Raw genomic sequence first — 20,805 nt, forward strand, 5'->3', positions numbered from 1 at the left:
TGCAGCACCACCACCCGGCACAGATTCCTTTCTAAAACAAGACCAGAATGACAGTTCCTCAAACAGTGCAGCTTGGAACTTGAAGCAGTACAGAAGCAGCAGAGTGTTGTGGTTCCCTTTTTCTTGAGTGTAATAAGATTGGAAATGTATCTGTTTAAATTGGTTTTTCTTCTGTGAATGTTTCCTTCCCTGTCACTAAATATTGAAACAGAAACTTACTAACTAGTTCTGAGGCTTCCAGTCTCCTGATGCCTGAGTACTTGGCAGGATGGATATGTGGATGGATTTTTGTCAGAGCCCCTGCCTTTTTTCTTCTCTCTCACCCCTCCTCTTGCTCTATGCAAATAGAAGGGAGAAGAGCTTTGTGTGAACTTCAGCTGCACCTGCAGCTGTATCTGTGTTGAATATCTTAATGCTAAAATGTGCTGTTGGGGGCTCCACTTGGATGCCACTGCTTAGTACACACAGTGTAAGATTGCAGGGAGAGGAAGGTGGGGTTTGAATGCTGGGGGGCCGGGGAGCTTCAGAGAGGGGCTTGTAGGTAGCCTTTTATGAAACTGGATTCTCTAGCGTTTCCATCAGTCATGAAGACAGCTAACAGATTCACTAACACCTTAAATTAAATTATTTTTAGTTTTTATATTCCTAGTCTATATTCCTAGGAAATGGGAGGCCAGAGAATAAAATCAGATTATCCATGGGGACAGAGCCTGGCATTACTGGGGTTGCCTATAATCCCAGCACTCCTCAGATGGAGGCGGGAGAATCAGGAGTCAGAGTCATCCTCAGCTCCATAGCAAGTTTCAGACCTATCTGGAACTACATGGGACCATGTCTTCAACATGAAACCAAAATGAAAGATGTCTATAGAATAACATAAGATCTGTTAATATTTCTTTGTAGTTCTTGTATTCTCTTTAGGCACCATTCGTGAGGAGAAGGAGCCATTGGGTTCTCATGCGGTTCAGGCTGGCCTTGAATTTGTGTGGCCTGTGTAGTGAAGGTTGACTGTGAACTTGAGATTGCTTCAGCCGTTTGGGCGCTGGCAGTCAGTGCTAGCTTTCCATCTTTGCATACAATCTGGGAGTTGAATTTACATTGCCTGGCTTTTGAAGCAAACCTTCTATCTCATGAACCATCTCAGCAGCCCAGCCTTTATATTACTTTGTTTGTTTGTTTGTTTTTGAGTCAGGGTCTTAACTTGTGTAGCCCTGTTGACTTAGAGCTCTCTGTGTAAATCTGACTGGTCATGAACTCACTAGCTACCTTCCACTGCCTCCCCAGAGCTGGAATTAAAAGTGTGTGCCTTATACCCAGCAACTCTGCTTTTATTCTTAAATATTTAATTTTTCTTTTTTATTATTGTTAACATTGTTGGAGTACATGTATTCATGTATGTTGATCCACAGTACAGTTCTTGAGGCCAGAGGACAACTTGTTAAGAGTCGATTAACTCTTGGCAATAATACTAAATAAATACTAAAGGTAGTGGTGGTACACATCTTTAATCCCAGCACTCAGGAGGCAAAGGCATGTAAATCTATGAGCTGGAGGCCAGCGATATCTACAGAGTGAGTTCTAGGACAGGCAGGGCAACCTAGAGAAACCCTGTCTTGAAAAACAACAACAAATAAAGTAAATCGATATTTATTTATTTTTTGGTTTTTACGAGACAGGGTTTCTCTGTATTGTTTTGGAGGCTGTCGGTCCAGCCCAGCCTTGAACTCACAGAGATCCTCCTGCCTCTGCTTCCCAAGTGCTGGGATTAAAGGCGTGCGCCACCACCGCCCGGCTTGATATTTAATTTTTTAAAATAATATTATGTGTAATATAAAAGGTTCCTGTTTGTTCTGTTTTGTTTTTTGAGACAGAGTTTCTCTGTGTAGCTTTGGAGCCTGTCCTGGTCTTGAACTCACAGAGATCTGCCTGCCTCTGCCTCCCAAGTACTAGGATCAAAGGCGTGTGCTACCAGTGCCCGGCTCTATGTAGCTGCTTATACTTAGTGTGCTTTCAAAGGTTGCCCATGCTACATACATATAACACTGAAAACAGTTTTATTCCTAGAGATAGTCATTATTCGTTTTGTGTTTTCCAGAATGTTCTCACTGTATATTTATACATGATCATGGGATTTGTATATATTAGGATTATACATATTTTCTGTTGCAAATTGATTTTCTTCCCACTCTGTGATTCTGATGCAACTATAGATCAAAAATAATGTTTTACTGAATATCCATGTGCCCACAGATGAACAATTTACAGGACAGATTTCCAGATGTCAAATTATGGTTCAGTGTTTGAATGAATACATTTAAAATGTGCCTTAATACTGCCAGCTAGTTAAGAAATGTCTCCTCATCCTTCCTGATTGTCATGAAGGTTGTTGCTACAGTCTTTTGTTTGGAATACCAAAATTGGCCTTAAGTCTTTTATTTTCTGGTAGTATTTATTGATTGATTGATTCATTGATTTCGTTTTTCGAGACAGGGTTTCCTCTGTGACTTTGGAGGCTGTCCTGGAACTCACTCTGTAGACCAGGCTGGTCTTGAACTCACAGAGATCCACCTGCCTCTGCCTCCCGAGTGATGGGATTAGAGTCATGCGCCACCACCTCCTGGCTAATTTTTTTTTGTTAGTGTATAAAATTGTGAGTTCATTATAACAGTTTATATGTGTAGATCACCCGCTGCTTCTTCTCTCCAGTAGTTGGCCTTCTGTCTCCTGCTTCACACACTTAAATTGAGCTTCCCACATATCAGAGAAATCTTGTGATTATTTTCTTTTTGAGCCTAGCTTATTTTAGTGGAAATGACTAAAACCCTTTTTGATTTTTGATCCCCCCTTCAAAGACAGTTTCATGCATAGCCCTGGCTGTCCAGAAACTCCCTCTTACTCAAAGATCCACCTGTTAGAATTAAAGTCTAACTGTTCTTTATATCTGTGTGAAACTGCGTTGTGTATACACCGATTTACTTTGTCCTGTTCACCTGTTGATGGGCATCTAGACTGATCCCATGTCTTGATTGTTGTTAATAGTGTTGTAATGTGCATGGGAGGGCAGGTTTCTGTTTGGTGCAGATTTAGAATCCCCTTGAATCTAGATACCTATTGTAAGTCTATTTTCTTTTTGTTTTGAGGAACCACGTACTGATTTCTATAGCTACCAAATTTATGTGCCTTGTATATTTTGTTTTAATTGATTAATTTATTTATTGTATTGTTTTTCTGAGACAGGGTTTCTTTATATAGCTCTGGCTGTTCAGGAACTCTCTCTGTAGACCAGGCTAGCATCAAACTCAAAGATTCACCTGCTTCTGTCTCCTAAACACTGGCTGGAATTAAAAGGCCATCAGTGCCCAGAGTTTGTTCTTGAGGCAGGGCACACTCTATAGCCTAGTAAAGCCTAGGCTGACCTCAAGATATGGTTGTCCATCTGCCTCAGCTTCTTGACTTTTAGGCCAGGATTCATGAGCTATCACACTTGGTCATGTCTATATCTTTCTTTTTACAATTATCGATTATAGATTTTTGAGGGGGGCGGGGGGTTTCAAGACAGGATAGCCCTATCTTTCCTTGGACTCACTCTGTAGACCAAGTTGACCTTGACCTCAGAGATCCATCTGCCTCTGCCTCAAGTGCTGAAACTAAAGGTGTGCACCCCTGTGCCCAGCTAGACTTTGCATTAAGCTGGTCATTTTGATTTTTTTTTCAACAATGTAAAAGAGAGGTGTCAATTGATTCTTCTTTATCTGAGATTCTAGTTTTCCCAGAAATATTTGATGGAAGAGGTTATCTATTCTGCATTGTATCTTGACACCTTTGTCAATCATTAAGTACTTAAGAGGATTTATGCAGTCTTTAGACTTGATTTAATGTCTGGAATACTTTATTTACATGATAACACTAGGATGTAGTAGCTTTTTCATATGTGCTGCTTCTGTCCCAGAGCACCCTGGAGCATCTAAGAGCTGAGAACCATCTGGAACCAATTGGGACCCGAAATCTAGGACTTACTCTCACATCAGGGGACTTGTTCATCCTATATTAGCTTTGGGTTTTAACTGGGTTTTCTTTTCAGGTGTGTGGTATGTGTATTTAATCACTTGCCTTTTTAATTTTCATAATTACTGCCTTCCAATTACTTTCTGTGTTTTCAGGTGGCAGACACAGTTAAGCAAGGCAGCCAGGGTATTTGGGACTCACCTGGGCAACAAGGGAGATCCAGTCGTAAATCTTAACCCTGCTCCTGAAAAAGACAGTTTAGAGATAGCTAGTATAATTTAGGGTAGCTAATTGGAGATAGGAAAACAATAAATTTTTCCTTTGGTTTTTGTTGTTTGTTTTTGTATCAGTTTCAGACTGGTAGTCCTTCTGCCCAAGTCTCTCAGGGACTATTATACACATTCCACCATGTTTGACTTTCTATTCTTTTTTATGTATGTTTTTTATTTAAATTAGAAACATGCATGCTTCAAATGTCAATCCTGGCTCCCCCCTTCTCTCTCCAGCAGCCCCCCCCCCCATGTTTGACTTTCTTTCTTCCCATTTCCCTAAGGTATAAGGGGTTGATTAGTGGGAGGAGTGGGTCGTTTGTTTGGTTGGTTCGTCAGTTGGTTTTCTAAAAAGAATACCTGAGTTGAGGCTAGCCTGGTCTACAGTTTTAGGACAGCTACACAGAGAAACCTTGTCTTGGGAAAAAAATAAAAAATAAGACTTGATGAAGTTAGGTCACCTAAGAAATACTAATTGGAGTTTGAAAAAGAAGCATTCAGTGGTGGTGCATGCCTTTAATCCTAGCTCCTTGGAAGCAGAGGTTGGTCTCTGAATTTTAGGACAGCTAGGGCTACATGTTAAAACCCTCGGGGGAGGCAGAGGCAGGCTGATCTCTGTGAGTTCGAGGCCAGCCTAGTCTACAGGGTGAGTTCCAGGACAGCCTCCAAAGCAATACAGAAACCCTGTCTCGAAATACCAAAAATAATGATTGGGGGCTAGAAGGATGGCTTAGTGGTTAAGAACCCTAGCTGCTCTTCCAGATGTCCTGAGTTCAAGTCCCAGTAACCATATGTTGGTTCACAACCATCTATAATGGGATCTGATGCCCTCTTGCATATGAAATATAAGCCTCTTTTTAAAAAAAAGCTAATAATATTGGTTTTGAATCAGTGTCTCTTCCAGCCCAGTCTGTCATCAGACTCACTAACTGCCAAGAAGTACCTAGACCTCTTGATCCTCAAGTCTCTAACTTCTGAGTGCTGGGGTTGCAAACTCACCTAGCTATTTTTCTTAATTATTTACTCATTTCTTTTTATGGCAGTTGGATTTTAACCCAATGGCTCATTTGTGTGCTCTCCTACTGAACTATATGCTGTTTTTCTGTCCTATTATTGAAATGTTTATAATCTTCAAATTTTCTTTTAAAAATTTGTATTTAGGGGCTGGCGAGATGACTTGTCAGTTAAGAGCACTGATTGCTCTTTCAGAGGACCTGGGTTCAATCCCCAGCACCAACATGGCAGCTAACAGCTGACTGTAACTCTTAAGATCTGACACCCTCACACAGACATACGTGCAGGAACACCAATGCACATAAAACTAAAAAATAATTAAAATTATATTTAATGACTGAAAATGTGTGAATTTGTTGACCCAGTGTAATTTTAGCTATCTAAAAGCTAAGATTTGCCTTGCCATAGCATTCCCTACACAGGAGTGAAAGTGTGTGTGCGCTCATGCTTGTGCACACGCCTAAGGTCATGCTGCTCTTGTACATTTTATAGTCAAAATAGTAAATGTGCTTTAAATGCTGCTGAGAGGAATGGGTAATGGGACACTCCCCCTCGTGTATGTGATTCCAATCATGCTCTCCTCGTGGAATGTATTTTTAATGCATTTTAATGCATTTTAATGCATTTAAAGCATGATGGTCCTTGAGGGTGGGCAGAGGCAGGCAGATCTCTGCATTTGAAGTCAAGGAAGGTACACTGGGAGACTCAAGTAAATAAAATATTGCCTGAAGGCTTTCTCAGAAACAGTGGCAAATAGATGTAGTCCCAGATATTTAGAAGCTAAGACAAGTAGATCACTTGAGCCCAGGAATGCAAGGGTGGCCTAGGTAAGGTAAGTTAAATACTGTTCCTGTAATACTAAACAGATGAAAGCCTACCAGTCTATTGAAAGTAGGGCCACAGGGCATTTGCCCTACTGCTGTAAAGTATAAGGAAAAGCAGATTTTGGAATAAGTGTAGGGACAATCCTGGTAAGGGGCCTCTTTCTATAGCACTGTGTGAATGAAACTCACGCATCAAATACATGTCCTACATGTCATAAAGTCCTGAGAAGCCTCTTGTAGCATTTCTCTTCTACTTCTTTATTCCAGCTAGAGCAACAGAGACAGCAGTTGCTCACTGAGCGCCAGAACTTCCACATGGAACAATTGAAATATGCTGAGTTACGAGCTCGACAACAGATGGAACAGCAGCAGCATGGCCAGAACCCTCAGCAAGCGCACCAGCACCCAGGAGGGCCTGGTCTGGTCCCACTTGGAGCGGCAGGGCACCCCGGCATGACGCCTCATCAGCAGCCCCCACCCTACCCTCTGATGCACCATCAGATGCCACCACCCCATCCTCCCCAGCCAGGTACGAGGGGGCTTTGCTAACAGGAAATGTATTCACTTGCACTGCAGATTCTCAGGTGGTTCTGTGCCAGGTGGTCATTCCGACCTCTCTGCTCCATGACTTTCCTTAGTGGATCAGCCTCTAAAATGATCAGCAGGTGTGGTGGTACATACCCATGCTTTCACAAGACACAGACTGAGCGATGGTGAACTCCATGTCAGTCTGGGTACACAGTGAGACCCTGTGTCCTGATCCCCAACCCCAGGTGAAGGAAAATATTCTTAGATATTCTCTGTACTGTTATCAGGTCAAGAAAACTTGTAAGACAAATGAACTTTCATGACTGTATCATTTTTATTTAATATTTCTTCATAGATAAGAGGTATTTGGATACTGTTTTCTCCACAATTGTCTTGTAAGCTTGTATCAGTTTGAATTGTACAATGTAAACATTTAAATGTATAGTAATATACATTTTCCTAAAGCCACAGTTGCTTATGGAAGTAGAATGCAAATATTCTCTCCAGTGTATGCAAAAGAAGCAATTAGGCCAAGTGTTGGTGGCACACACCTTTAATCCCAGCAGAGGCAGGTGGATCTCTGTGAGTTCGAGGCCAGCCTGGTCTACAGAGTGAGCTCCAGGACAGCCAGGGTACACAGAGAAACCCTGTCTCAAAGGAAGAAGCAGTAGCAGTTAGATAGACAGGGATCTTTTTTGAGGCCTCAGAAAGTCCTAACCCCTGACTCCTTCAAAAGACAGATTTCTGGATAATCTTTCAGAAGTTACCAATCATTTGCCTATAGGGTGAGTACAGTTGTCATCTGACTCCTTATATTACCATAATACAAAGTCATTTTTCAAGCACAGTAGTTCTTCAAAATGTTGCTGCAGGCAGTGATGGCAAACTCCTTTAATCCTTGCACTCAAGAGGCAGAGGCTGGCTGATCTCTGACTTTATGGACAACCTGGTCTACAGAGTGACTTTCAGGATAGCCAGAGCTACACAGAGAAACCCTATCTCAAAACAAACAAACAAAAAAGCATAACTAAGTTGGGTGCTAAGCCCTTGCCTGTATGTAGTCTCAGCTACTAGGGCCAGCCTGAGCTCTGTAGCAAATAGGTATTGTGCTGCCTTGCTTCACCCACATTATTTCATTTCTCGTAATCGGTGTTCTGCAGATGAAGACCTGATCTGTGTCAAAGCCACCTAGCCCTGGTGGAGTCAGGGTTTGCAGTGAGCTCCTTCTGATTCTAGGTAAAACAAATGCCCTGGTACTGCCTCTTGTGCCACACAGGACCTAAATGCAGCTATTTGCCTAGTGAGGTGGTGCCATTAAAATCGTCTAGAAAAGTAAAAGAAATAAGTCATTTTTGTCCACATTTTCCACCAAAATAGGCTTCTCTAACATTGAATGTGTATTGTGTGTTTATATGTGTAATATAAAGTGTATACAAGGGTTCAGTACATCGGGACACTTGAAACCCAATCCTGATGACCTTAGTTCAATCTGTGGAACGCAAGATGGAAGGAGACAATTGATTCCTAAACGTTGTCTTCTGACCCCAAACATTCTTGCCATAACATCCTTATCCCTGCATTAATACAAATCACATACACATGGTATTATAATTAATACTTTTTTAAAATAAAGAGTAATTCTAAGTATTTGCTTAATGAGATTTGCCAGATTATAACCCCTGCCCTGTAACAGTTTCCAATCATGCTCTCCATCTCTGCACCTCCAAGTGTACAACTCTCCCAACTTCCAGACACAGTGACTACTTTATTGATTGTAATGATTTCTGCCTGGCTTTCTTAGTACCATGTATATAAGAGGTGCTTGCGCTGCTGTGAGTGATTGTGTGTGTTTTTCTGTTTGCCGTGCAGTATTCATCTGTTCCCACGCTAACTTGTGAATTCTCCTGTTGGATTGCTTTTCAAATTTGAGTTATACAATTATAGAATTTAGTTGTGAGCAAGCAGAAGCATGTCTTTTAGCGAATATATTCATACGTTTTCATTGTATGTGCCCATAGAATTGAGAATGTACATAGGTTATATCTATGTTTCACAGTATATGCTGCCATATTTCCCAAAGTTTGGGCCTCTTTAAACTCTAGCAGAGGCGGATAACCCTTTTGTTTGTTTATTTGGGATTTATTTTTTTGTTTGTTTTTCTAGCACAATTTTCAGGTCAGCAGGAAATGCCTCCTCAAAAGAGAATAAATAAAGCACAAGGTGATAGAGTACACCTAGGCATCTTCCTCTGGTGTGTGTGTGTGCAGAGTCACGTGTATCTGTACACGCACACACGCACACACACACACACACACGCACGTACGCACAAACACACAGTCCATCGATATGATAGGACCCATTAAAGGACTTCATTCATTGGAAAGCAGAGGCAGGAGGACCAGCCCCAGTTACTTAGTGAGTCCTTATCGTAATGAAATTACTCTTCATTGTTTTAAGTCTTCTAGGCCGTGAGCACAAATGGTGCTGAGCATCTAAGTAGCCGATGTCCACTCTAAAGTATACCTCAGTATATAGTGTATGTGCTTAGCTTTTCTGCCTTGTTTCCCCAGGCTTCATTTAAATTCATTCAAGTGCATTAAGTCCTGTCTGCTGCATGCTTCTTCTCTCTTGTTTTATTAGCTTTTTATCTCTGGCTATATCTTAAGTTTATATAGATATATCCCAAGTTAGTGTTTTCATAACAAAAGTCCAGGACATCTTATGTAACATAGTGTTTAGTTTGACTTTTATTTTTGTTTTATTATTTTATTTTATGCCTATGGGAGTTTTGCCTGCATGTGTGTCTGTGCACTGCTCGTGTGTTTTGTGCCCTTAGAAGCCAGAAGAGGGCATTCCATCTCCTGGAACTGTAGTTATAGAGGCTTACAGGCTGACATGTGGGTGCTGGGAATTGAACCGAGGTCATCTGAAAAAGCAGCCAATTCTGTTAGCCTCTAAGCCATCTCTCCAACCCCTTTCTTTATTATTTAATTGTGTATCTACATCTCTGTGTCTGTGTGTGCAGATGTTAAGAGGTATGCTTGAAGACTGGAGGCCAGAGGCTTTGGATCCCCTGGAGCTAGAATTATAGGCGGTTGTGAGCTTGGGTTCTCTGACAGAGCCAACTCTTCATCCCAAAGTGTTTCTGCTCTATGGTTGGCACGTCTATTTTTACCCTGTCTCAACGTTTTGCTGAACTTGTTAGAAGAGGCAACACTGCATTCATCTTCTGTAAAGTGTAAAAGGGCGCTTAACAGTTTTTCAGCTACAAACTTAGCTGCTGGGACTGGAGAAATGGCTTGGCAGTTAAGAGCTTTGGCTGCTCTTCAGAGGACCCAGGTTCAATTCCTAGCACAATCAGTTGTTAAAGATTGTTTTATTTATTTATTTATTTTGGTTTTACGAGACAGGGTTTCTCTGTATTGTTTTGGAGGCTGTCGGTCCTGCCTGGCCTCGAACTCACAGAGATCCGCCTGTCTCTGCCTCCCGAGTGCTGGGATTAAAGGCGTGCGCCACCACCGCCCGGCTGTTTTATTTATTTTATATGTATGTTTTATATGTATGTATGTATGTGTATGGCTGCATGTATGTCCTTTTAGATGTATGTAGGTCGGAGAACAACATGTGGAAGGCAGTTCTCTGCATCATATGGATTCCAGGTATCGAACTCAGTTGTCAGGCTTCACAAGCCCCTTTGAGCTACAGTAAAGCACCCTTTACCCTTTAGCTACCTCCCTGGCCCAGTCATCAATTCTAAGTTTATTGGTGCTCCCCAACTATGCTTAACTTTGTTGTATTCACAAATGTCGACTGGTTTGGTGAACACTACATGTGGGCTCTAGTACAGCTCTGGTAGCACAGCTGCCTAGCATGCCCAAGACCCTGGGATCCATTTGTAGCAACACTAAAAGAGAAAGTAATCAGTGTGGTTTGGTGGGAAAATGTTATTTCTATAAAATGTTACTTGAATAACAAAAGTAGGACATGTCTCTCAGCTAAGGCACCAGGCATTCATTGTTCTTCGTTTTCTTGAAAAAAAATCACGATGGTCTTACTGTAGCTCAGGACAGCCTGCAGTTCATGGTCTTCTTTTTTTCCCCCTCAAGATACTGTGCCACTGCTGTCCCCGCCCCATGTGCGTAGGTAGAGGGTTGCCCACAGGGGCAGAAGGAGGGCATCGGTTGCCTTGAGCTAGGGATTCGTTCGGGTGCTTGGTTGTAAGCCAGTATGGCTGTGGTCCTCTGAAAGAGCAAGCACCTTAAACTATTGCAGCATCCCTCGGGACCAGCCTTTGCCCTTAGTTCAGTCCAGTCTAGAAGCCTGCCCATGGGAAATGCAGTGTTCACAACAGGATAGCAAGTGTCTGTGGCTTCTAGCCAGCACTGTGGACTCAGCCCACACCGAAAAGGGAGGAGGACCTTCCTCATCACATCAGCCTTGTTTGTAGTCTGTGGTCCCCCCAAGTCCTGCTTACACATCTGACAGTGAGACCCCATCCTTCACAGAGCACCTGTGACAGGCACCCCAGGAAGCTGCTGTGGGCAAGAAGCCTCTGTGAATCCTGGGCTTCCCTCACTCGGCCCCCATTGTGTTATTTCTGTTCTCCTGGGGACTCAGCCAGAGGATGTCCGCATAGTTAGAAATGGGTGGGTGACATGTGCTTAAGACTAGTTATTCACAGGGTCCTTTTCTCTCTTCTCACCTTGTCCTTCCAGTGAATAAAAATAAAATCCCTACTCAAGTCCTATTAGACATGATAGGTGTAAGGCTTTGTAAAGATCTAATAAACATAGGAGTGTGAGTGCTTTTTCTACTAGCTAAACCTAATTTTAGCAAACCTTTCCATTCTCCAGGCTTCAGATGCCTGCTGTTTAAAACACGCTTGTATGTAGGTCAGACTCCCACCATCCTGTGTTTTGCCAGTGCTTTTTGAACACATGCTCACTGTATCTCTATTCCCTTCTTCTCACCTCTGCCTCCCCCACCTCAGAAAGGGAAATATGCCGTGTGTGTGTGTGTGTGTGTGTGTGTGTGTGTGTGTGTGTGTGTGTGTGTGTGTGTGTGTGTGTGTTAATGGACTGTGTACATACACACACTTTATTTTGTTTAGTGTTATCTCCTTGGTGTTTTAGGTCTATGTGAGCTGTACTTCACTCTTGTGAGAATTAGCAAGACTATCTCTAGACTTCTTTTTTAAAAGTGGTGGTACTTGTGTGAAGTAACGTGCGGGGTGGAGTGTCTCTAGATTTCAGATAGACAAAACGTTGATTTTTGTCTTCATTCCAGTCCTCTTAATTTCTATTTCAAATTTGATGCTCCCAGATCATCTTTCCTGGAGCTAGGGGATAATGGCTGTGTTGGTAAACTGCTTGCTGGTGCCCGCATAAGGACCTTCATTTGATTGCCACACGCTGGTAAATCCAGCAGAGCTGGGGAGGTGCAGGCAGGATCCCTGGGGCTTGCTGCCCAGCCAGGCTAGTGAGCTCTCAGAAGCAGAAGTCATTGTTTTCCTCTAACCTTTCATTTTTTCTGCCACCCCCTTCCAATGAGAATGACTTTATTATCCTGTCTATGATGGTTGGAGAGAGAGAGAGAGAAAATTTCAGACTTCAAATTTAACAGTAGGTGAAGGAAAGGATTTACTTGCTTTTGTTTTAAATGTTGGCCTTAGGTTTAAAAAGCCCCCAAACAACTCTGTCCCAGCTTACTGCTCTAAAGATGTGGGGGAGTAGATGAGTGAACCATTGACTATGGGCATGGGCTTATGTGATGGATAAACATCACTTCATAAAGTCTGACAGGCTGTTTCTTGAATCACCTTTTCTCTGGTGGAACACACTCTTATCTATACTGTTGCTTCAGAAAAGCTGACTAGGGGCTGACAGGTATACAGGGTGTTTACAAGGACCATGTTCAAAGCCAAGTATACTCCATCCTCAGGTCAGTTTCCCCCATGCTCAGGAAGTTCCTCACTTCATTTCTCCTTTCTCCAGCAGGGAAACAGTTCTAATAGGGTTGAATGAGTTCAAACTTTCAAAGCTCTGGAAATGCTTAGAACATAATAGTATGTTTCATACATTAGATTTCTGGGTCATCATAACATGCTTATCAAACATTTGGTTTAGCTGAAAACAATAGAAGATTGGACTTGAGATAGCTCAGTTGGTAGAGGGCTTGCTGAACATTCATGAAGACTTCAGTGTAATTCCAGCACTGTATAAAGCCTGACATCAAAACACATAAAAACCCCTACTTAAAATCTATGTTCTCAAGAAGGAGAGGCAAGAGTATAAGAAGGTCGACCTGGAGAGATGACTCAGAGATTAAGAGCACAGGCTGCTCTTCCAAAGGTCCTGAGTTCAATTCCCAGCAACCATCTGGTACCCAGCTGGTGGTACATAGTGAAATAGGTCTCACGTAAACAAATAGAAATTTTGTAGGTATGATATAGTGAAGCAAACATGAAACAGTAATGAGTGAGAAGAGAACTGCACCTTGAGTTAAAAGGCTTGAATATATTTTATGATCTCCTTTACTCTGTCCATAAAGAAAGCTTTGGAACAATACATGGTGGCACATAGCTATAATTCCATCACTGGGGCATCTGAGGCAGGAGGATCATCACAAGTTCAAGACTAGATAATGAGCTTCAGGCCAACATGGACTACATACCAAGATCCTGTATGAAAAGACAGGTTGTTGTTTTACTTCTCTGAGCTTCATTTTGCTCCCTGTAAGATAATAGCGTTGGTTCTTGGTTCTAGTTTACTTTTGTTGCTGTGATAAAACACCGGGACCAAAAGCAAGTTGAGAAGAAAGCTTACACTTCCTAATTACAGTCCACCCTCAGGGAAGGAAGTCAGGCAGTAACTGGAGTGAGCGGGAACCCCAGAGGGGCAGTTGATGGCTTGCTCCACTGCTTTCTTATACAAGCCAGGACAATCTGCCCAGAGGTAGGACCTTCCGTGGTATTCTGGGCTCTTCTATCAGTCATTGATCAAGGAAGTGTTTCACAGAAATGCCCCAGGCAGTTCCTCAGTTGGTGCTCCCTCCTTCTTCCTCAGGGACTATTTGCCTCGGGTTTGCTAACATGCATGTTAGAGTAACCACTAACAAACAAAAGCACTATTTAAAAGAATAAAACAGTTGCCCTGATCAAAATGGAGCCATACAATTAAGGAGGTTGACTGTTGAGGTTTATTGGGGATAGTCTTGGCTAGAGTTTTGTACTTCTTTATCCTTAAGTGAGCTTCCGGGCCTGGCATCGGTGGCAAACACCTTTAATCCCAGCACTCGGGAGGCAGGGGATCTCTGTAAATTCAAGACCAGCCTGGTCCACGGAGTGAGTTCCAGGACAGGCTCCAAAGCTACAAGGAAACCCTGTCTTGAAAAATAAAAAAAAGCAAAAGTAAGCTTCCTACTTACATCTGTGACTGCTTGCATTCTACAGTGGCAAAGTTGAATGCATGGAACACATCACCCAGGAGCAGAATCTAAATAATATCTGAGTCTTTGAAGAAAAAGATCGTTAGATATTTAAGGTCTCATTTTGCAACTAAGTACAGAGACTCTGGGAGGAGATGGGGTTTTGTATCCATCCCATTCATCCTGTCCTCCCACCTCTGACTCTGCCAGGCCAGTGCTTCATGGAGTCCCTAGGGAATCCCTCAGGTCAGGGAGATACTGGAATTCCATTAGAGCCTTTCACAGTGTTGGTTCCTGGGCTACTCTTTCTCTGTGGCTGTCACTGGATGTGATGTGATGATTGTCTGCTCACTCAGTAACCAGACATGCTCTCCTTTGGGGGATGCTTTCCTTGGAATCACTTTCTTTGTGCTTGCTTGCTGTCTTTTGAGACGGGCACATATATCTCAGGCCAGCTTTATACCTACTCTTTCTAGCCCAGAATGACTTGCTTGAAGGATGACTTGAAATCTTGCTCCTACCTTCCAGATCCTGGATTATAGGCATATACTACAACTCTATTTGGTACTGGGGGTGAACTTACAACTTCTTAGATGTGAGGAAATCATTTTTGGTTTCTCAAGACAGGATTTCTCTAGCTTTGGAGGCTGTCCTGGAACTTGATTTGTGGACCACGCTGGCCTTGAATTCACAGAGATCACCTGCCTCCGCCTCTCAAGTGCTGGCATTAAAGGTGTCCCACCAACACTCAGTATATTTTTTGTTTTTTTGAGACAGGGTTTTTCTGTGTATCCCTGGTTATTCTGAAGCTCACTCTGAAGACCAGGCTGGTCTTGAACTCAGAGCTCTGCCTGCCTCTCCCTCCTGAGTGCTGGTTTTAAAGTTATGCACCACCACTGACCATAACTAAATAAATCTTCAACTATACTCTATAATCATGGACATTAAGTTGGTTATTTTTCCCCCCAAATGCATGTATACTTAGGATACTTTAAATCTCCCTCCACAGGTCAGATACCAGGGCCTGGCTCCATGATGCCTGGGCAGCCCATGCCAGGCCGCATGATTCCCACTGTGGCAGCCAACATTCATCCTACTGGGAGTGGCCCTGCCCCTCCCGGTATGCCTCCAATGCCTGGAAACATCTTAGGACCCAGGGTACCCCTCACAGCACCAAACGGCATGTGTAAGTAGCACAGTGGGGAGATACTCCCTCAGCATCCTGCTTAGGGTGGGGCTACAGATAAGGAAGAAAGACCTTCTTCTCTTCATGTGATGTACAAGTCCATAGACAGTTTAACCTTTGACAGTGAGTTGTGGATTATGATTAAACCTGACTAATTTGAATCTCAACTGACATGCATAGCTCCTGGCTGTTATTTTCTTTCTACAAAAGCTTTTATGCTACAAGGTTAAAAGTGGTGAATTGGCTTAGGAGGCAGAGACAGGCAGATCTCTGAGTTTGTGACCATCCTGGTCTACAGAGTGAGATCCAGAACTGTTAAATACAGAAACCCTTTCTCAGGCAAAAAAAAAAAAAAAAAGAATCTTTGTCCTGCCTGAGCTTTAATTAGGAAACAAAATAAAAGGGAGGGGGGGATTTGATAAGAATGTTCATTTCTCTGGTTCTTGACTGTAGATGAAATGTAACCAATTGAGTTAGCAACTATGACTTCCTGCTATAATGGACTGTATTCTAGAACAACAAAAGTTTAAATAGGGTTTGGTAAAAATTATGAGATATGGCGGGTGAGACGTCTCAGTGGGTACAGGCACTTACAACCAAACCTGATAGCATATGTTTGATTCCTGGGAACCTGCATGGTGGAGAAGAGAGCTGACTCCCACAGTTATCTTCTGACTTCAACACACGTGCTATAACACCAATACAACTGTATACGCATGTGTGAAACACACAGAAAATAAAAGTCCTGCAGGGACCTACAAAATACTTTGGATGCTCTGTAAAGGTGCAAGGGACTTCCTCACAGAGGCGTGCACACCTTCCCTGTAAATCCCAAAGGCTAAGACAAAGTAGATGCTCAAAAGGAAGTCTTGGCTTCACTGAGTTTATAAAATCTGGCCCTGTGAAAATTTATTTCCCTTGAGCTTATGGTCAGATATCATAGTAGAATGGCTAAGAAAGTGCTTGCCCAGCCACCTCCCAGGTAAGAAAGAACTGGCTTTCCAAGAGAGCTGACCCAGTCAGTCATCTCTGGTGGTCAGATAATATCCCTGAACTTATCAATGGTCTCCATGGTTTTTCACATTAGAGCCCTTGGAGGAGCATGGAGTGTCTTACCTTATATAAACAGCGTCTCTAGGGAATCGCATCTTCTGACTTGGTTCTTAGGCCCTGGACAGGCCTAGCTGCATGAGTAGCTTCCTGTCCTCATGGCTTAGTCTCCTTCTCAAAGATCCTAAAGGAGGAGACTGTTAGATTCGATATTTGAAAAGCTGTATAGGTTTCCTAGAAGCCTCTCACAATGCAGGCGGGTGAATGTATGGTTAGTGTAGCTATACTTTAATTATTTGTTTGATATGTTTTCATTTCTAGCAAGATCTAGAGGTTTTAAAGCCTTGGATTAAATGATCTCTAGGGTTTCTTTGTACTCTAAAGCTGCTAGAGTTGAAATAGAAAAGAACCCCAGACGCTCACACTAATTGTTCCCTTCAGGACCTGACCTAGTTTGGACCAGAAATCCAAGGATGGCAGTTGAGGAGCTGTAAGGGGCTCCCAGGACTACCAGCTCGTCAGCAGCTGCCTGGAGTGAAGTTCTGTGGCCCTGGTGGAAACAGTTAATCAGCAAGAAGTTATTGATAATCTCTCCTGTGCCTGGCTAGGCTAGACACCGTGGAATAAAGAAAGATAAAGATACAGAGCTTGCCCATGAAGGCACTGATTATTTAATTGAAGAAACACAATTAGTAGAGAGAACAATTAGAATACAATAAAATGGAAAAACAATTAAGTTCGGAATAAAAAAAGTCTGGAATGGTTCTTGGAATGAGTGGTTCTTGAAGAAGGGTGGATGAATTCCGACACTTCCCTCTCCTGCTTGTTAGGTTAGGGTTCGCGCCATGATCACCAGCTGTTTGTCTGCCATGTACTTGACCGCAGAGGTAGCAAGCCTCTGAGCCCACAATGTTTGCCTGCTACAAGGAAAGTTGCTTTCTACGATAGGCATGGTGGTGCGTGTCTTTAATTCTAGCACTAGCTGAGGCAGGCAAATCTCTGAATTTGAGGCCAATCTGGTCTATATAGCAAGTTCCAGACCAGCAAAGACTACATAGTAAAACCTTACACCCTCACCCCCACCCCCAAAAAAACACACCTGTCTGTCACTTTCCATTGAATGGATACTTTCTCAGGCCTCCCTGTTTCCAGCAATGACGAGTTACCTTGAATGTGTTTGCAGATCCTCCTCCACCACAGCAGCAGCAGCAGCCTCCACCTGCAGACGGGGTCCCTCCACCTCCTGCTCCAGGCCCGCCAGCCTCGGCCACTCCTTAGCCTGGAAGACACAGGGAGCCTCCACACCCATCACAAGCTGAAATTGGGATGGCAAGACTTGTGTCTCAGCTTCCTTGGTTTTCTTTGGGGTTTTTTTTTTTTTTCCCTTGTAGCCCCAAGCATGAGTCCCATGTCTCTCCACTCCCCTATACTTTTCATGTCAGGTCCTTAGCTGGTACTCAGAAGCCTGTGGTGACCAGTGTGTCCTGGTCATTTGAAAAGTAAGCCATGTGCCAGGTGTTGGCAGTTGGTCTGCAGGTCCTGTTGACATTAATATTCTGTATCTCTCTCTGTTTTGTCTTCAGTGGATAATTCTCGATAATTACTATCCTTTCTTTCCCTGTTTTTAAGGAGAGCATCCTCAGTTAATAGAAACCAAAATAAATAAATAAATAAATGACTGGTGATGGGCAGCAGACAGCCACAGAGTGGGGACACCTTAAGGAATTATAAGTGACCTTATTTCTACTTTTCTGAGCTGAGAGTGGTGCTGCTGGTGAGGTTTCTGAGGCTTTCACCACACAAAAATGCACCCACCTGAGAAGAGCTGGGGAAGGAGGAGATATCCTGTTGTTTTTATTCCCCGGTAAGGACTGTGAAGGACTCCACTCTGTCTGGAAGAGCATGCCACTCTGCCTAGTATGTAGTACCAGAGAGCACAAATATTAAAAGAGCCCACTCCTTCCCTTCCCCACAATTCTGGGTTTCTGTGCAGATTTGCAGGGTTGGAATTAGGGTTGTTTTCCTAGGGACAGTGTGAGTTTTAAAGGTTGGAATTTGGGGAGGCATTCCCTAGGTTTTCCCAGACTAGCCAGGAAAGTTAGAGTCTTGGGCCCTGCCCACATACCTTTAGGAGCCCTATCCAACCCACATAAATCTCCCTCATCACCATGCATATAGCTAAACTTTATAATGTTTTTTTAAAACTTTCCTCTTATAAGAAAGGGGGGGGAAACTATTAAAATAGGTAAGTAGATTGTGCTAAATGTTTTATCTCATGAAACTTGGTTAGGTGGCTGGGGTACAAGTCCCTAAACTACCTCTTGTTGTAGCCAGGGTGAATGGGGTTTCTTGAAGCGGTACTGAGGTTGAGAATGGCAGTGGAGAAATAGAGCACACGCAGCAGCCTCCTGTACCCTCTGTCGCGGGGTTGTAGAGATTATGCTGAGGGCACATGACCTCACTTGGCTCCAGAGCAGGACGTTTTCAGTGGGATGCTCACACTGGGAGGGTGGGGTACCATTCCAGAGGAAGAGCCACAAAAAAGCCTTAATTTGAGCCTGTATCTGCCCCTACTTGAGTGATTTGATAGTTACTGGTTTTGTCAACCTATCTTCCCCCCCTTCTGTCCTTTCATGATTAGCAAGAGGGTGTTTTGTCTAGAGCTTCACTTTAGTGCCATTTTCATTATTGAGAATGCAAAGTAGAATGTCTTATGGATATCTTTTTCTATATGTGTTTTAAAGCTTTACATATGAGAGTGTGAAGGGGTGTCTCTACAACACCTTAGAACCCTTAATGTCAGAACACAAATCCACAGTTGAGATTTGCCCTTGAGACCCTTGGTGACCTTGGTCACCGTCTGAGTCCTGGCATATTGGAGCTAAGGGAACCTTACTCCTTTCTTGTGTATGCTCTAGACTCTTGGAGCAGAAATGGAAGTGAGCTTGTTCCTTGAGAGGTTACATAACTCATTTGCCTCTAGGAATACCCCAGTGCCTTTTGACAGTGGCCAGGGTTTCCCCTATTTCCCTCCTTTCTCTCCCAAAGGAAACTCACTCCCATGCTCACCTGTCCCCTGGAGTCCTAGAAGGAGAATGGGACTCTGGTTCACACTGTGGTCCTTTATAACCTCAGGTCTGTAATGTGATCACTTTCCAGTTTGAAAGATGCAAGTGGAGTTACTTTTGCAGTGCTTGAAACCTACAGAACATGAGTTCAACGCAGCTCCTTCCATGTCTTTCAGTTGGGTTTCATTCCTGTAATAACACCCATCCAATTTTGTGAGGGGCGGGCTGTGTGGCTTTTGTACAAATGTGTTTCTAAGTGTGGGGTGTTGTTTGGTTTGGTTTGGTTTTTGTTTAGTTTTTTTCTTGTTTCCAAATGAGGGAAGGGAATTTTGAGAGTTTGGGAGAAAATGAATGAAAGTGGCTTAATTTCCCTCTTTTTCATTGAATAAATGATATACCATTTATGAATTGTAGTTCCATTTTCTGCATCCATCAATTCATTTCACACTGTATCCTGTGAAGAATTCATACTCAGTCTCACATGGCTCCGGTTAGCAGTTAACATTGTGTCTCAGGTCTATTAGGTTGATAAATTTCGAGGGGCTTCAGGATTGAACATGAATGTCTTACCCACTTGATGCCTTCCCATTCAGACAAAGATGGATGGATTTTCTCCAGATGCAGGGTTATCTAACATCTTGCTTCCTGAGGCGGAGTGCAGGTTAGATGGCTCCTGATTGGAAGCAGGCTTTCTAGCAGAAGCTTCCATGAACATGACCTACTACAAAGACAATTCTGAGCACCAGAGCTGCAAACCCTGTGCCAAAAAGGAGAGAAATGCTGGTTTTCAAGATGCTTGAGTCCAAAGAAATAAGACTTGTGTGTCTGCTGTGCAGTGAACTCCAGCTACTCAGCAAAGAGCTGAAGCTGACTGAGTCTCACTTTGAGTTTCTGAGGGGTAATGGGGAAGTGAATCCTTGATCCAAGCTAACCAAAGACTGCTTTGTAAAATTGAGCATGAATTCCTGTTTTGGGGGTAAGTATAAAATCTTTCTAGGCATAGCAGACCATGTGCAGGCCACCAGTCTCCCTTGTGTTCCTCAAACTATTAGTATTAATTTTTCTAAATTCATTAAAATTAGTAATTTTCAAACCTGATTGTGTATCAGTCTGTGCTTGCCACCAACATACTGAATGAGAACCAACTCCCAAAGTCCTCTGACTTCACATAACATACTGGCATGCACACATGCATACACATAAATAAATGATTTTATGTAGCCTTTGGTAGCCTGGAACTTACTGTGCAAACTAGGCTGATCATGCACTAATGAAGACCCACAAGCCACTCCCGAGTACTGTTAAAGCCACATCTAGCTTTAAGTTTTTTCTGCTTAGTAAGTGGTATATTACAAAACTACAGGTTCTTCTCAGGGCATTTCATGCAATAAAAATTCGAGATCCTGCTGTTTCAGATGTATAACCTTGCAAACAGG

At 42.9% G+C, this 20,805-nt stretch overlaps 1 protein-coding gene across 5 annotated transcripts in view; it reads left to right on the forward strand.

The window, feature by feature from the left end:
• The window catches only part of Smarcc1 (SWI/SNF related, matrix associated, actin dependent regulator of chromatin subfamily c member 1), a 106,579-nt gene extending 86,806 nt beyond the window's left edge, over positions 1-19,773 (forward strand). For 3 of the 5 annotated variants that reach the window (XM_040740012.1, XM_040740013.1, XM_040740011.1), the window contains exons 26-28: positions 6,380-6,641; positions 15,075-15,251; positions 17,485-19,773. In XM_040740012.1, the coding sequence (XP_040595946.1) occupies positions 6,380-6,641; positions 15,075-15,251; positions 17,485-17,579 (534 nt within the window). In that variant the 3' untranslated portion in view covers positions 17,580-19,773. Of the gene's footprint in view, positions 1-6,379; positions 6,642-15,074; positions 15,252-16,742; positions 17,067-17,484 lie in introns of those variants that run through there. The other 2 variants (XM_040740014.1, XM_040740016.1) reach the window with 2 other exon arrangements.
• Positions 19,774-20,805: the final 1,032 nt, after the last annotated feature.

This window comes from Mesocricetus auratus, unplaced genomic scaffold (assembly GCF_017639785.1).
Source record: "Mesocricetus auratus isolate SY011 unplaced genomic scaffold, BCM_Maur_2.0 Super-Scaffold_100691, whole genome shotgun sequence".
In the NCBI taxonomy this organism is placed as follows: domain Eukaryota; kingdom Metazoa; phylum Chordata; class Mammalia; order Rodentia; family Cricetidae; genus Mesocricetus; species Mesocricetus auratus.